The 17,791-nt window shown below is 40.3% G+C and overlaps 1 protein-coding gene and 1 long non-coding RNA gene across 8 annotated transcripts in view; one reads left to right on the forward strand and one right to left on the reverse strand.

Moving 5' to 3' along the window:
- The window catches only part of LTBP1 (latent transforming growth factor beta binding protein 1), a 348,387-nt gene that overhangs the window by 181,662 nt on the left and 148,934 nt on the right, over positions 1–17,791 (forward strand). For 5 of the 7 annotated variants that reach the window (XM_053303824.1, XM_053303841.1, XM_053303830.1 and 2 more), the window contains 2 exons: positions 10,622–10,744; positions 17,050–17,217. In XM_053303824.1, coding sequence (XP_053159799.1) covers positions 10,622–10,744; positions 17,050–17,217 — 291 coding nt within the window. The remainder of the gene's footprint in view (positions 1–10,621; positions 10,745–17,049; positions 17,218–17,791) is intronic. The other 2 variants (XM_053303859.1, XM_053303867.1) reach the window with 1 other exon arrangement.
- LOC128348185 (uncharacterized) lies at positions 1,505–10,087 on the reverse strand. Its single transcript, XR_008317987.1, has 4 exons — positions 10,012–10,087; positions 5,312–5,369; positions 4,050–4,462; positions 1,505–1,965 (listed from the first exon to the last, which is right to left on the reverse strand). It is a non-coding gene; the product is annotated as an uncharacterized LOC128348185 (long non-coding RNA).

The following is a 17,791-nucleotide window of genomic DNA, read 5'->3' on the forward strand; positions in this document are numbered from 1 at the left end:
GAAGAAAAACAAAATAGCTCTTCAAAAGACCCCTGAACAAGTCAAGAGATTCTTTCTAAACCTTTGGAAAGAAAACCCTGTGTAATTTCAGAACTTTCCTAACCAGCTTCTGGAAAAGCGGGTATTTCTGTCTCAAAATGCTGTCTTCCAAATCCGTTTGCAAAGTTAGTTTGCATTTCAATCACATTGAATACAACACATACTTAACTAAACCATTCATGCCCAACAGGGAAGCTCTGCCAGCTTTTTGCATATCTTATCTTCTGCTAATCACTCAGTGCCTCAGCTGGAGTGGAGAGAGTCAGAGAAGTCAATTTCAATTGCAATGCTTTTCCAAAGAACAAAGCATTCCATTGGAAACACAGTCATTTCGATTTGGAAACAAAAATCTGTTTTTTAATTCTTGATTTTGTTTTGGTTACAAAACTTCTGAAATTGCCATTTTTGGGCACAAAACGTTTTGTACCCGAATCGAAATGCACAAGCCTAGTTAGAAGCAAGCATAGCATGTTAATGATATCACACTAACTGAACATGTGATATTAGACAGTATCTGTAGACATAATTTCCCCCTAATTGCTCTTCTTTGGAATTGCTGCTCGTTGTGACACAAATCTTCAGACTGGAACAGTATTCTTTGAAACACTGATTTAATGCTTGGGGATTTTTCCTTCCATGCACATTGAGTCTTAAAAAAGAAATTCCATGGAACCATCTTTGCCAGCACTGGGAGAATGATGTCATTGCTAAGATTGTCATTTTAGCTGTATGTTAACAAAAATATTAAAAAGGATTACAAGGAAAAAAATTCTAACAAAATTGGTAGGTTTAGTTCTGGGCCCTAAAGAAAGGTGGTATCCAGCCCTTTTTGTCACAGAAATTACTGACAAAAGCACAATGTATGTTCTGTTAAGGTACAGTTTGCTACATGTCATGAATGACCAGAGATTAACTGGTGCCACGTGCATAACTTCCTTAACAGAACATACAGTTTCTGACTACACTGAGCTAGATAGACCAATGTTCTGACTCGGTATATGGCAGCTTCCTGTGTTCCTACAAGGAAGTTGTGGAGAAGTGAACACTTTGTGCAGTCATAACACTTTCTGACGTTTAAACCATCAGATTTGAAATCATGGTTAGAAATAGGTTTGCAATCTGTGGTTTGAGCTAACTTTGTTTAGCATTAACATTGGTGCAGATGTAAATGTAACTATAGTTTGGTCCGAAACTGCAAAGGAAAAGGTTATTATTAGTTTTATTTGTATTATTATTGTTATCTCACATATTGTGTGCATCACGCAGTGGTATGTTAGTCTAGTAACTGCATGCATGCAAGTTGCACAAATACAAAATTTGTGCAAGTGATGTTACACGAGCACATTATTCCCAGTGTGTTTACTCTTGTGTGACATAAAATTTGTGCAAATTTTACAGCTGTGCAACTTGCATGCATGCAATCTTACTGGTTGGCATACTGTTACACAGTATAGTATGTCAGCCATGATGATGATGATTTATTAACAGCAGAAACGTTATTTCACACTCTAAATGTCATTAATTTTTGCTTTGAATCTTTGTTCAAAATAATATAGTCATTAATCTGCATTCCAAATAAGTAGAAAAAACCTGGGGCCAGTATGTTTCCTTAAATAATATACTAAGAATTGCTTTGCATCACAGTGTGTTGCTAAATTCTCTGGCAGCATCTAACAGCTTATAAGTAAGGGTGGTCAAAGGTAGAATCTCTTCTGTGTTACTTTCCCCCTCTCAATTCTTATACTGAGTATTGAAAATTAAATGTGGCATAATAATTATTTTGTGCATCAGGGAAATGAATACTTACCTAGGTATGTAGGCCAGTGAAGGAGGACAGGAAAATGATTCAGTCGTAAGTTCATTTTAGTCAATGTTAAGCCCAGGTTGATTCTGTCTTACTGGAATTGTGATTTGCTGACTTAACTGCTGAGGTTTAAAAAAATTAGGACAGCTTATTGGTTAAATATATTCATTTATTCTGTCAATCATACATTTTAAAATTATTATTTTTGCCACTCACAGACCTCAAAACTGCTCATTGTCATAATAAAATAAAATTCAAAATACAGATCCATTAGAAAACAAAATTTCAAAAGAATAAATGCAGATGTATGAAAGTTTGAAAACGTGTGATAGTGTGTGTGTGTGTGTGTGTGTGTGTGTATGTGGCTTTTATTTAGGAAAGGTTGATTATTAAGGAGATGACACATACGTTACTCATTATAGTAGGCACTGTAACTGATGTCTCTTACAGTGAAATTTTGTGGCTGGGTGTTGTCTAATGAAAATTTCATTTCCTATAGTACATGCACATAATTTATTCTGTGTATGTTGACTGAAGCTATAGTTACAAGGGTGTGGTAACTCTTTGCCTAACTCTTTCTAATTTCCTGTGTGCCCGAGTTATACCAAAGGGATTGGGAATGAAGTTCTGTTATTATACCACAGGACTTGCATCCTAATAGAAAAAGCTATTCCAATTCCATTACAAATAATCAGTTGAAAGTGAATCTGAACATAACTTCATTGCCTAAAAATTCAGTAAAGGCAATTGAAAGATCTACATTCAAACAAGATAATCAAAACTTTTCCTGTGTTATATGTGTGCATCTTAAAAGCAATGGCTCTGTAAAAAAGAATTCAGGTGGCTCTAACAATTATCACTATCATTAATCTCCATTGCTCAATTTATATTCCCCAGGTTTTATTCTTTTTATGGTGTAATAAGAACAGCCCTGCTGGATCAGGCCCAAAGCCCATCTAGTCCAGCTTCCTGTTTCACACAGTGGCCCACCAGATGCCACTGGAAGCCTACAGGCAGGAGTTGAGGGCATGCCCTCTTTCCTGCTGTTACTCCCCTGCATCTGCTACTCAGAGGCATCCTGTCTGAGGCTGGAGGTGGCCTATAGCCCTCCAGGTAGTAGCCATTGATACACCTCTCCTCCATGAAGTTACCCAAACCCCTCTTAAAGCCATCCAGGTTATTGGCTGTCACCACATCTCGTGGCAGAGAATTCCACAAGTTGATTATGCGTTGTGTGAAAAAGTACTTCCGTGCGTTGTTCCTAAATTTCCTAGCCATTAATTTCATGGGATGACCCTGGTTCTAGTTTTATGTGAGAGGGAGAAGAATTTCTCTCTATCCACTTTCTCCACACCATGCATGATTTTATAGACCTCTGTCATTTCTCCCCGCAGTCATCTTTTTTTTAAACTAAAAAATCCCCAGGTGTTGTAGCCTTGCCTCATAAGAGAGGTGCTCCAGACCCTTGATCATCTTGGTTGCCCTCTTCTTCACCTTTTCCACTTCTACAATGGCCTTTTTTAGATGTGGTGACCAGAATTGTACGCAGTACTCTAGGTGTGGCCGCACCATAGTTTTGTATAAGGGCATTATAATATTAGCAGTTTTATTTTCAATCCCTTTCCTAATGATCCCTAGAATGGAATTGGCCTTTTTCACAGCTGTTGCACATTGAGTCGACACTTTCAACGAGCTGTCCACCACAACCCCTTGATCCCTCTCCTAGTTAATGACACCGACAGCTCAGATCCCATCAGCATATACTTGAAGTTGGGGGTTTTCGTCCCAATGTGCATCACTTTACACTTGCCAAAACTGAACCACATTTACCATTTTGTCATGCACTCACCCAGTTTGGAGAGATCCTTTTGGAGCTCCTCACAATCTGTTTTGAATTTCACTACCCGAAATAGTTTGGTATCATCTGCAGATTTGGCCACCTTGCTGCTTACCCCAACTTCTAGATCATTTATAAATAAATTAAAAAGCACCAGTCCCAGTACAGATGCCTGAGGGACCCCACTTCTTACTTCCCTCCGTTGTGAAAACTCTCCATTTATACCTACTCTCTGTTTCCTGTTCTTCAGCCAGTTAGCAATCCACACATGTAGTTGTCCCCTGACCCCATGACTGCTAAGTTTTCTCAGGAGTCTTTGATGAATAAATAAGAACAAACAGTTCTAATAAATAAAAATATTACTCTTACCTTCTTATAGATTCTTACAGTATCTGTGATCCAGATAACTCCTTGAAACATTTCCTATTGCTAAAGTAGTGCTTGCCTCCATTCATGCCATGTGAAGCTTTCCAGATGTAGCCACTTCAGGGAAAACCATGCAATAGATGTGTCAGTATTTACGGCCCCACCAGGTTCTTTGTTATTTGTTGCTTTTCTTCAGTTTCTCTTCCCTCTGCTGATGGTGACTTCTGAAAAAATGTCCCTAAGAGCTGAGGAATGTGTCTTCAGGGATATATTTGGGATTCATAGTTAGCTACAGATGGAACATAGGAAGCTGCCTTCTACCAAGTCAGACCATTGGTCCATCTAGCTCAATATTGTCTACACAGACTGGCAACCGCTTCTCCAAGGTTGTAGGCAGGAGTCCTTCTCAGCTTCATCTGCATGTCAAAGAGCAGTAACAAAAATTAAAAGCAATGTCATAAAGTCTAAAATGATTTAAATTGGGAAACTGTTTAAAGCCAGATTTAAAACATCTTTCGGGAGAAGGGGGTTTTCAAGATCTTTTTAAAACTTGCAAGGGACGGAGACTTGTGAAGCTCTTCTGGGAGCCATTTCAAAGATGGGAGGGGGCATGACTTATTTTACTTTATTGTGTTACAAGGAACTCAGAGTAACATATACAGCCCCTCCCCCCAATCTTCCCAACAACCCATTGAGATAGATTAGATTGAAGGACACGGATTGGCCCATGATCACCCAGTGAGCTTCACAGCTGAGTGAGAATTTGAATGTGGGTAACCCCTGGTTTACATGCAGTGTGGTAGCCACTACACCATCTTGGTTTTCCATACAGACATGAACATATTCAGACTGAATTTGAATAGTAAGTAGCAGTTTATTGATATGAAAGTTCTCTCTTGCTCTCTTTTTTTTTAGGGGGGGGGGCAGAGTGATCTTGGTTTTTCTAAAGTGCAGTACTGTCCTGTTATAATTGTATGTCACTTCTTTCCTGTATCCAACACCTTCAAAAAAAGCTTTTAAACAGTTAAATTTATGTGATTTCATTTGATAAAGATGGACAATAAAGCTAATGAAAAGATTTAAAAGTTAAACTATTTTAAACACAACCTTCATCTTAATCCAGATTCCATTTCCAGCTCCCTTAATAGGTTGATATCGGTATAATTTACACAGCTGGACAGGACTGCGGGTGGCCGCCGGATATGTGTTAGGTAGGTGGCCACTAACCACAGGTTGAATTAGTGTGCATTGGATAGGAAACTTACAGGGCTTTTTGCCCAAAGTGCTGAAGCAACAATCATTCTAAATGTTCATCTTTATCCCCTGCAAAAAATAAAAAAAATTAAGGTTTGTTAATAATTTGTCATTTGTTCCTGTTCAATCCCCAGGTAGAATTGTGTAATACTGGACTTAATTTCAATACAGTGATTTCCTGATGAGTTCACCCAGAAGCCACTCCTGATGCACACTCATTAAACATTTGCTAAATTATGCTTCTGTTGGCAAAATGCTGTCCACATTCCCTCTAATGGTACAGAAGCACAGCATGTAAAATACCTCCATGATAAGCCAATCTGGTTGAAGTTTTTATTTCTCCTTGTAACTGAGAAAGTTATCTTTTGATACCAAAAGTTTAGTGGTACAGATAAATTGGATGATTTTGAAAAGAACTTGTTGCCAGATGTAGTCTTGTCCACATGTGGATTTCATTGGATTAGCTGAACTTGCTACATGCTGACTAATTCAGTCAGCCAGATTTGGATGGTGGTGCACAGACTGATTTCCTACCTGTCTAATTCAGTCCACTGATATTCATCCTACCTGTCTAATTCAGTCCACTTAGTGCACTTCATTAGAGCTGTCTATGTTGCTGTGTATCTTGCCCTGCTAACCATTTGTTGTCATGATATCTGCCCTGGTTGCATATGAATGGGAGACTAGAAGTGTGAGCACTGTAAAATATTCCCCTCAGGGGCGGAGCCACTCTGGGAAGAGCAGAAGGTTCCAAGTTCCCTCTCTGGCATCTCCAAGATACGGCTGAGAGAGATTCCTGCCTGCAACCTTGGAGAAATCTCTGCCAGTCTGTGAAGACAATACTGAGCTAGATAGACCTATGGTCTGACTTGGTATATGGCTTCTTCCTATGTTCCTATTCGACTCTTATGGCAGAAGTTGTCTATTTGGGATGTGTTAGGGTGGATTGATGGAAGGGTGAACCAAATGGAGATGGATTATAAGGACTAGGTAAAAGAACCTGAGTTGTTTTGTTAGCCATAACAACTAAGAATAGAATCTTCATGTTCAAATTATTGTGGCTAAGGAGCATGGAAGTTGTAGTTCAACAACAGCTGGAGAGCCAGACTTACCAACCCATGAATTGGGAAATGCTGGAGTCAAACAGGAAATGATGGTCTTCATAAAGCTCTGCTTATGAATTTCCTGAGGCACCTGGCTCACTATTGTTGGAGGTAGAGGGCTGGATTAGATGGCTCTTGGTCTGATCCAGTGGAGCAGTTTTTATTGGCAATATGTGGAAACTCCCAAACACATCTGAATGCATCCTATCTTGGAGTCCACATTCTGGAAAACAATAATATATATATATATATATATATATATATATATATATATATATATATATATATATCCTTACTGCAGTTGGACCTGTCTGGTTTCTTCTTCCCATTTGAAGTGAAGGTCTAACCTTTCTAGTGGTGTTAGTACTCTTCTTTGTGATCTCTTTGGGAGTTCAGTATTTCAGACCCCTGCTTACCTGCAAAATTGTAGGTATGGTTTTCATCATCATCGCCCCCCATAATTTTGCAGGAGATCATATGCTACTTTGACCAAACCAACTGATCACTTAGAGTTATGTTGTTCCTTATTAACTTCTTGAGACACTGACACAGTTCAGACGTTCCTTGGGGAAAATACTCTGTTCCTGTAGTTAAGGAGTGCATTTTAAAGTGATGATTTGCTTCTACACTATTTAACAAGGCAACAGCAACTATCTATTCATCCCAACACAGCTTCTCTCCCGTGGCTGTTGCTGATATGGTGCTTGGGTTTATCTTTAAATGATGAACCCCTTTGGGACCTGAAACCATCGTATAATTCTTTTTTGATGTAAAGCACTTTGAGACCTTTTGCCTCAAAGTGGTATAGAAATATTATTATATTATAAATTATATTATTTATTATAAATAAAAAAATAAATTATAACTCTCCTGCACTTTTTAAAGGGGGGGGTGAGGGGAGAGATCACTGACTGGCAAAGACTTGCCCATTTCACATGTTATATGATGAGCATGGGGAAACACACATACCCTTCCACTATGGAAAAAGGATTTTTTTTAACATGGATAAGCATTTGAAGTAGTCTAAGGAGATAGATGGTCATAAGTCTCAGGTTGACGGGCCTGAGTCAAGTTGCTAAGGTTACCTGCTAAGAAGCTGTTTGCATTTTTGTTTCCTCATATCATAGATTATTTGCTAAATGCTGCTTTGAAAATAATCTCCAGCTATATTCAAAAAAATGTCCCATTGGATGGGTGTATTTTATTAGAGGCCACCCACTGTTTAATGATCCCAGCATAGCACTAGAGATATGTGTTGTATCATTTCCTAGTTTGAGAGAATTGCTGTTGAAAGCACTTCTGAATCAATTGCTTTCCAGGAAAAAAAATTACTTTGCCAAATCTTTGATGCATCTCATTCTACCAACCCTCAAGCTCATGCTTTGGAACTGACTATCAGGCTTTGGGTACACTCATCTTTACGAGTGTAATGCAAAACAGAAGAAGAAAGATTAGCCAGCTGTGGAAATTAGTCATTCAAACTAGATGGTAAAAAGCATTTTGTATATGCCTACCACAAAATCTACTGTAGCTACACTGAGTGCACATACATGCATGGAAAATGAAAGATAACAGCCTTAGTGCTGATGTTTTTAAGAGCTAGTATAAAAATGGCTAAGAGGCTGAGCTGCGGAGTATAAAACCACTGTTTCAAATATCATCATTGGAGGCTTTAGGGAATTGACTTTCTTTTGAGCCACATATCTGCGGTATGAGTGTAATAATACTGACCTGTTTTAAGCGTTTGCTCTAAAGATCACTGGGATAATGCACATGAAGTACTTTAAATAAAGCATTACGCTAAGTTGTAGTGGTAGTATTCCTCTGTTGTATGTCAATATGCCCTCGTGAAGCCCCACAAAACTGAAGTCCCTGATGCTCTATGCTGGAAGAGATAACTAATGCACTAGATTCACACTATACATAAAAATGATATCATCCTATACTATGAAAACAGAGCAAGCTGATGACCAGGAATCTCTGGCCCAATTGTGGAAGCACTAAGCCGTGACCAGGACAAAGGCTGATCTTGCAGGAGATGGGGGATTAAGATGTTTTAACCTCCCTGCTCCCAGCTCTCCTAGAAGCCTCAGAGGGGTGGGAGAAGATGTCCTGGGCCCTGCATGGAGTTTAAAATGTGGATGGGTTTCATTTTCTATTTTTTTAAAAATCTGCTTTTTGAGGGAAAGGTTGCAATTTCCAGCAAGCAAGAAAATCGTGTTTTTTCCAGCATCACAGTACAAGACTTTCTGTGAAGAAATATTAATTGTACATAGGCTGCTAATTAGAATGAATATGCATGTTTAAAGTTAGGGGTGGGGTGTTTTTTTTGTAAGTGTGGGATTAATGTCCCACAAATGACTCCCCAACTTGGCTCCTGTACTACTTTCCTTTAAAGCTGAGGTTTGGCGCCATGAATGAGAAAGCCCTTGAAAGCTTGTCTGTCATTCACAAGTCACAGGACCAAATTACACATTATGTTAAGCACATCAGTATGATGAAACAGGACGTATCCTGCCTTTCTTTTGTAACCCCCCCCCAAAAAAACAACAACAACAACCACCCACTCATCTAGAGCACCTTCCTTATGAGGCAAGGCTACAATACTGGGGCTTTTTAGTTTTAGTTTAGAAAAAAGACGACTGTGGGGAGACATGATAGAGGTCTATAAAATTATGCATGGTATGGAGAAAGTTGATAGAGATAAATTTTCCCCCCTCTCACATAACACTAGAACCAGAGGTCATCCCATGAAATTGATTGCCAAGAAATTTAGGACCAACAAAATGAAGTACTTTTTCACACAATGCATAATCAACTATGGAATTCTCTGCCACAAGATGTGGTGACGGCCAACAACCTGGATGGCTTTATGAAGGGTTTAGATCAAGCCTGTACAACATAAGGCCTATGGGCCGCATGTGGCTCACGAGGCCTTTTTTCTTGGCCCGCAGGGCCATTCTGCTCCCCTCCCCCGACTTGAACCTCCATGTATTTTTCTTTTAAAAATTTATTTAAATTTCTGCCACCATGCAGCCAAGGGAGAGCTGCCGGAGGGTGAGCCAGGAGCAGTCCTTCTGTCCCCCCGCCCCCGGCAGGGCATCGGTGTCTCCCAGAGCCTGCCATTTGGCCCCACGTCTCTTCCCAACGGCTCCTTGTCAGAGGGATATAGGCTACCTCCAGCCTCAAAGGTGTTACTCCCCTGCTTCTGAGTACCAGTTGCAGGGGAGTAACAACAGGAGAGAGGGCATGCCCTCCGCTCCTGCCTGCGGGCTTCCCAGTGACATCTGGTGGACACTGTGTGAAACAGGATGCTGGACTAGATAGACCTTGGGCCTGATTCAGCAGGACTGTTCTTATGTTCTTATTTGTGGGCAATCTAGTCTGGCTCAGGGCCATGGAGAGGGATATTAACACCTTTTCCTCCTGTGAAAACTGCATCCCTAAAATTACTATTCTGGTCCACCTCCTGTTTTAAGTCCTCCTCTTAGGACGGATTCAGACATAACAGGGAACCAGAGGCATAGCCACCAGAAGTCCCTAAACCTGAACATCCAAATGTGGGAAACTGCAGTTCAAACCCTAACTCAACCCAAGGATTCACTCACCAAACTCCAATTCGAACTCTTGGTTTGAATTGAGGCTTGCTGCTTGGACCTCAAGTTTGCAGCTGCCTCCATTAAGTCTGAATTCAGCGGTGGAGGCAGCCTTCCCTGGGACCGGAGTTGAGGGAAGGAAGCTCGTCCCTCTCTCCATCCTGATTGGCTGCTGTGGCTGTCCATCAATCAAAGGAGGAAGTCTGGCAGCTAGTTCCCCCTCCTCTCTGCAGTCTCTCACACTGCAGGTAGGAGGCCAGTGCTCACAACCAAATTCGGACAGATAAGCACGTGGCGGGGGTGGGGGCGGAACCATGAGTCCATTGGATCCTCATTTCTGTGTTCTGTCCATATTCAGCCTTAGTGACAGGCTTAATGTAACATGTAATTTGGCCTATAGGTTCTCATCTGATCCAAACATATGTTACAAATAGATCTTTGGTCATATTCTGGGTAATACCATACATGTATTTTAAGAGAAGAAAAGAAACATGGCAATCAGCTCTGAGAACTGATTCTAGAAGACAGTCTAGCTTAATGACTAAGAACAGATAAAATGGCAAGCTGTTTATATGGTACTTCTCACATTTTTTAAACTGACACAGATTATGTTCTCTTTCAGACATTAATGAATGCCAGCTGCAAGGGGTATGCCCTAATGGTGAGTGTTTGAATACCCTGGGCAGCTATAGATGTACCTGCAAAATGGGATTTGTGCCAGACCCTACTCTTTCAAGATGCATCCGTAAGTAACAGAAATGATCCGTAATTATCAGTTGTTTGTTTCTCCCACCACCACAGTTTGTAATGGATTCAAATTTTCACTGTTCCCAAAATGTTCTTGTAGTTCTTCTATCAAATTATGAAAACTTTTAATTAACCATTTACTATTCTCTTAAGCATGTGATGTAATGATAAATTGTAGTTTTAAATTCGGATTACCTGACATATGATTCAGAGAGCATATGTCCCAACAAGACACAAGGAAGAGAACTTTAATTCACAGTGGCACAGTGTTTGCAGAAAAGCTATGACATTTCTTTAGCTTGTCAATAGTGAAATTAATTGTATAATATACTTTATTTAGCCAAATAAGGTTTTTCAGCAGGGTCTGACTCAAGAAACTAAGGCATTGTAGTTATTAGTTTGGCCTTCTTTGTTTGAGAAAATGCAATATTTCCTGAGGATCATTCTCTTTGTTTCCATTCTGAGTGCCTCCAGTATGCCTGTCAACTCATTCCAGGAGGTGTAAATAAAGCTTTACATCAGGGATTCTCAAACTTGGGTCCTCAGGTGTTATTGGACTTCAACTCCCATAATCCCCAGCCTCAGTGGCCTTTGGTTGGGGATTATGGGAGTTGAAGTCCAATAACACCTGAGGACCCAAGTTTGAGAATCACTGCTTTACATCATAGTCTTTTTAGCAATCATGCACTTTTGAACATAATTAAAACTTAAGGATGATTCACACAGTATATGTGTGAATCACTTCCCCTTTCATATGTGTGAATCACTTCCCCTTTCATATGTGTGAATCACTTCCCCATACATTGTCCCAGTTTTCTTCAGATACTTGCTAGCATGGGTAAATATATTTGGGAACACTGATAGATAGAGCAGTGCTTTCTATAATTATAGTGGCACTTTTTTCACAGCCACAGCTTTGATCAGTGTGTATGTTGCTTTGGTCAACACAAATATTCACCTGTCAGTTCTTGTGGGGAGAAAAATTGTATTGAGTGAATTAGCTATCACTCATTACTGGGAATAGGTTGCATCATAGTTATGTGTTAGGAATATTTATTTATTTAACATATTTGTATACAGCCCAAAACTAATGTCTCTAGGTGGTTTACAATAAAAATAATACAAATTAAAACATTACATATTACAACAATTTAGCACAATGTTACAACTGTTAAAAACTAAATATAATTAAAAGCCTGTGTTAACAAATGTGTCATAACTGCCTTTTTAAAAGTTGTCAGAGATGGGGAAGCTCTTATATGAAAGATCCTGAATATGAAACTTGACATATGCTTAGTACCGAGTGAGGATGAGTTTCTAATCCGTAGGTTAAGCAGCATATTTCTACTTATTCTTAGCAAATTCTTAGGGCAGATTCCAGATGGTGTTTCTTGGAGACTGTTCTTCAAAATCTGAACTTTTGTATGGTATCCCTCAAGGCTCCATATTGTCTCCGATGTTGTTTAACATCTCCATGAAGCCGCTGGGAGAGATCATCAGGAGATTTAGTGCAGGGTGTTATCAATATGTTGATGACACTCCAATCTATTTCTCCATGTCAACCTCATCAGGAAAAGGCATAACATCCCTAAATGCCTGCCTGGAGGCGGTGATGGATGAGGGATAACAAACTGAAGCTGAATATGGATAAGACGGAGGTATTTATTGTGTGCGGTCGGAACTCGGGAGACGATTGTGATCTCTCAGTTCTGCATGGGGTCACACTCTTCCGGAAGGAACAGGTATGCAATCTGGGAGTGCTTCTGGATCTGAACCTCTCCCTGGTTGAGGTTGTGGCCAGAGGTTCTTTGCCAGCTGTGTCAGTTTTTTGAGATGAACGACCTCAGAACAGTGGTACATATGCTGATAACCTCTAGACTGGACTACTGCAGTTATGCTTTATGTGGGGCTGCGTTTGTACATAGTCTGGAAACTGCAGTTGGTATAGAATTAGGCAGTCAGGTTGGCCTCTGGGTTATCTTGGAGAGACTGTATTATTCCTGTGTTGAAAGAGCTACACTGGCTGCCGATTCATTTCCGGGCAAAATACAAGATGCTGGTTATCTATATATTTAATTCTCTTGGCCAGCATGCATGCCCAGGATTTGGCGGCGGAACTCTCGTGACACGCTGCGAGAGTTTGAGACTGAGGAAAATGTTGGTTGGTGGTTGGAGGAGCCCGTAAGGGGAGGCTGAGGATGGGGTGCCGCTCCAGCGGCTGGGGGCAACTACCGAGGGTGGCGAGAGGAGAGGAGGCAGCGAGAGGCTGAGTTGCACTGCTGACAGGAGCCTGGTTGGGCGGGCGGGCGGCAGCTGTGGGCTCCTGAAAATGGCTGGGCAGAGGCTGGCGCAGCAACTGGGGCTGTTGGTGACAGGTGTGGGGGCTGGGAGGGGCGGAGAGCGGTGGCGGTGGGTGAGGAGGAGGAGGCGGGCCCTGGCAGAGGAGGCGGCCAGCAGACGAAAATGCCAGGGAGTGGACTAGGGGGGAAGGGAAGGGGGGAAGTGGCGAGGAAAGACTAGCGGCGCAGATGCTGTTCGCTGGTTCAGCTAGTAACCTATAAAGCCCTAAACAGCTTAGGTCCTGGGTATTTAAGAGAACATCTTCGTCATGAGCCCCATCGCCCATTCAGATCATCTGGAGAGGTTCCTTTACGGTTGCCACCGGCTCGTCAGGTAGTTTTTCACACAGGGCTATTAAAGCCCTTTAACTCACATCTCCTCTGAAATTATTTGTTTGTTTATTATTTACATTTATAAACCGCCCCATCCAAAGGCTCTGGGTGGTGTACAACAAATTTAAAAAGACATAAAAACACACACCATTTAAAACAGTGCTAAAAACAATATAAAAATAATTCAAAAACCATTAAAAACAATTTAAAACAAATTAAAATACTTTAAAGAACAATTTACAAAACTTAGAAGGCCAGGCCAAGGTTTTTAGGGCTTTCTCAAAGGCCGACAGCAAGCCTAAACTGCGGATATCTGCCAGGAGTGCATTGCATAGGCCAAGAGCAGCTACAGAAGAGGCCCAATTACGAGTCACCACCAGACGTACTGGTGGTAACTGGAGATGGAATGGAGGGAGTATGTATCATCCCTGGACATATCCTCCAGATTTACCCCGAAGTCCCTGAGAGTTATCGGGGAGCAGTTCACACACAATTTGGGTTTTTCACTGCGTGTTAGAGTGTAGCCCGATTTATGTAAAAGAAATCCACTAAAAAATCCACTATTTGCGTCGGGGGGTTTTGGGACAACTTTGAGTTTGCAGTAAAGCCTTCCAGTAAACTCGCAGTAAAGCCTGCTGTATATAAAAGTGCCTGGTGGCTACTTGGGGACTGGCCTTCTCATTACTGCCCCTGGGCTTTAGAATGTACCTTCTGTTGAGATAAGAGCATCCCCATCTCTTGGCAATTTTTTAAAAGGCTCTGAAGACATATTTTTTCACCCAGGCTTTTAATTAGATTTATAGTTTTGAGACCTCTAACGTCGGATTTTAAATTATTTTAATGTTTCAATCATTTTAATTTTGTTTAATGTGTATTGTTTTTGCTGTACACTGCCCAGAGACGTAAAGAAATGTAAATATTTTATTGTGTGAATTGCATGTTAGAAACAAAATGAGCATCAAGCAAAACAAAAAGAACAGAAAGTATGATTAATTATCAAAGGACTAAAAATTTAAAAGCTGACCCAATAATGCTGACCCAACAAAATTCACAAGTTGACCCTCAAGTGTCACAAGCTGACCCAACAATGTAGCAGTTATATGCTTGAAAATGAGAATCTAAAATTGTTGATGGTAGGTGTCGCCTGCAATTTCTCACAATAGAAATATAATATAATATACTGATAATTGCACAGACAGTCAGAGATGCTGGTTTTATTGTGTGCCATTTTAGTGCATTTTCTCACTAGGTATTTTTTTGGCAGTGATGCAAATAAGGTTGTTCCCATCTGGCTTCCAACACCAGTAGGATAAGGTTTTAAATTTCACAACATTATACCAAAAACTTGGAGAATTTGATTTATGAATTCACCTGTTTCTGTAATTTTCTTCCATATTGTTGCATATTGGCCTCTTTTAGTTGGTATCCCTCTTCTTTGCCCACATCTAGAAGTGAAATTGATGAAATGTAATGGTTTGACAGAATGCCAGAAGTGATGGAGTCTGTATGTTTGTTAGTTTATTTGAAACCAGTTAGAAGATTTAAAACAATCTAGTGTACATTAGCTAACCTATTAGACCACCTAACTTTATATTATCTGCCCACTTCCACACTCAATAAATAGGTGGCTATGGACCAGACCTGACTAGAACCATTTATATCTTGTTTCAGCCTAGATCGCAAGTCAGGAGTAGCCATAGTTTCTAACCCTAATAATTGTATACCAAAATCCTCATATGCACAGCATCATATGAACAGACACCATCATCCCAACGACTTCCTCTTTCATTCCAAACTGAAGTTCCAAGACTGTTGCCTCTGAATGAGTTCGGTAGATTGTGATACCATGTCTTTATGTTCCCAGGTTCTCTTATTCCAGATAGTTTACCTTGCACCCACATACATTCTCACTTCTTAATTTTATTATTATTCCGTTACTTATGTTGCTCCACGAGCTGCATTTAAACAGTTAAAATGGCTCATGTGGTCCATAACACAAAGTTAGGCTCTGCCTGCAATAAATTGTTCCAGACTTATGTTCCAAGTTTGTGGCCTTGTGTTTTTGTGTTTTTGTTGCAACTAATGGGGTTGCGGGGGTGGATCCTGTTCAAGCTCTTATTGCTGCAGAATAATACTGATAATTAATCACAACAACAATAAATGTTCTAATAATTGTTTTATGTTTAAGCAATCCTGGACTATAAACAATGAAAACCTTATTGTTTCTGGGTTTTATTTCCATTTCTGAAATTGTAAATGTATTCTAATGGTCTTTTCTTTATCAGATGAAAGAAGAGAGTTATTAGGGTTTTTTTGTTTTTGTTTTTGCATCTTATATAATTACAATTATATAACGGTATATGGAAGAAATCCACCAATCACTGCTGCTATGCAACCTCTGTTTGTTTAAAAAAGACCTGTGCACGTTGATTTCCTATAGCTCTTAAAAGCGGTTTTCAGCAATACTGAAATTTTGACTCACAGTTTTAAATTAAAACAAAAAACAACCTTACTGAAAATCCTACTGAAGCCTGTAAAAATATTCTCGATCTTTGTGGAAACTTTGGATCTGGGCCATAGCAAAAGCTTTTTCTTGTTATAAACATGAACATGCCAGGCTGCTCAACTTGTGACCCAGTGAACAAAATGCAGCCCATTAGCCATGTATTGTGACTTGCAGGTGCTTGTCATCTTGTTTTTGGTGTCCCAGAGAGACAGCAAAACCAGAAAGGTTATCAAGTCCCTGGTGGGTCTCCAATCATAGCTGGAGCGCAAAATCCAGCTTGTGGGCCACAGGATCTGCAGCCACATCCTTGAAATGATTTGTTTTCTGTTTGCCGTAGTTAAAACTTCCTCTCCTCCCATGCCAGTTTTGTATCTTGTAAATAACCGCAGAAGATCTATAACCTCATGCTATCTCTGTGGGACATCTTGATATGAGTTGTGCTTAAAAACTATGACTGATTCTGTTTATTCAAGGAATTTAGGTTTCAGTAGGGTATTTTATCACAAGAGTTTGAGAAGACCATGAACAAGGAGGAGCAGTGGGCGAGGGAATGGCAACTGGGTTGATACATTTTTGAAAAACCATTGACTTGCATTCAAGTAGAGCTTTATTCATTGTAAAATCCTTATTGACTAGTAATATCTTTAAAAAATGTAAATGTCTCATTGACTTAAAATGAACACTGGGTATATCAAAGTGCTGTTTTTCAGTCTCGTATGATACAGTGTCGTACCTGGAGTGTTAGAGTGAGTGTGTGATCTGTCCATGTTCTGTATTTTTGCTGTTCACCTGCTTTAAGCTTCTGCTTTCGTGCTTCTGCATGGGAAAGAAGGCTATCTTCTAATTCTGTGTTGTTGGAGCATGGCAGCCTCTAATTTGGACACTGGCTTTTATTCCTAAAAAAAATGGGCTTAGCTTCTTTTGTGTTGCATTAGTTTACAGACATGATCCATGATGAATAAGAAGTGTTTTGGTCCTGAGACATCAGCATCCTTGTTTCCCTAATGATGTTGCATATCCATTTGATCCTTTTCCCATTTTTATCTGATGGTGGAACTCCTATGGGTGTTTCTCTGTTTTGTTTCTCATGTAAACTCTAGCGTCCTCCTTCCCTTTTTGCTGCAGCTGATAATCCCATGGTCACTGAAGAGAAAGGGCCCTGCTACCGGTTTGTCAGTGCAGGAAAGCAGTGTATGCACCCTCTCTCTGTTCAGCTCAGCAAGCAGCTCTGCTGTTGCAGTGTTGGCAAGGCCTGGGGCCCCCACTGTGAGAAATGTCCCATTCCAGGAACAGGTAAGAGGTTCCCAGAAAACACATATACTTGCACTGACACACTGTACACTCCATATATCATAATCTAATAGGGATGTGCAAAATGTTTCGACTTGAAATGGGCCGTTTCGAGCTCAGAACAAAACAACCCAATTTCAATTTGAAATGTTTTGATGTTTCGAGTGCCATTTAGAGGCCTGTTTTCCCCATGCTGATCAGTTTTCTGGCACTGGCTTCTGATTGGCTTTTTGGGGGTTGGGGAAGAAGGTTAAAATGTGATTAAAATCACCTGCTTGCCCATTTCTTTTGTGGATTGGGTGGTAGGTAGCACCCATAATTCCCTAACACCCAACCCATTTTGGTGTCCCTAGGAGCTACCCATGGGGAACAATGGGGTGTTTTGAGTTTCCTCATTGTTCTCTATGGCCAAAACACTCGAAATGTTTTGAGTTTCAAAACATTGAGGGTCGACCACTGATTTGACAAAATGGTTCAGCTGTCTGCATTTTGTTTCGAGCTTGAAACAAAATGCAAAATCCATTTCATGCACATCCCTATAATCTAATGTATTCAGCATCATTTCTTACAGTGTAAT

The sequence above is a fragment of the Hemicordylus capensis genome, chromosome 1 (assembly GCF_027244095.1).
Source record: "Hemicordylus capensis ecotype Gifberg chromosome 1, rHemCap1.1.pri, whole genome shotgun sequence".
Taxonomy (NCBI): domain Eukaryota; kingdom Metazoa; phylum Chordata; class Lepidosauria; order Squamata; family Cordylidae; genus Hemicordylus; species Hemicordylus capensis.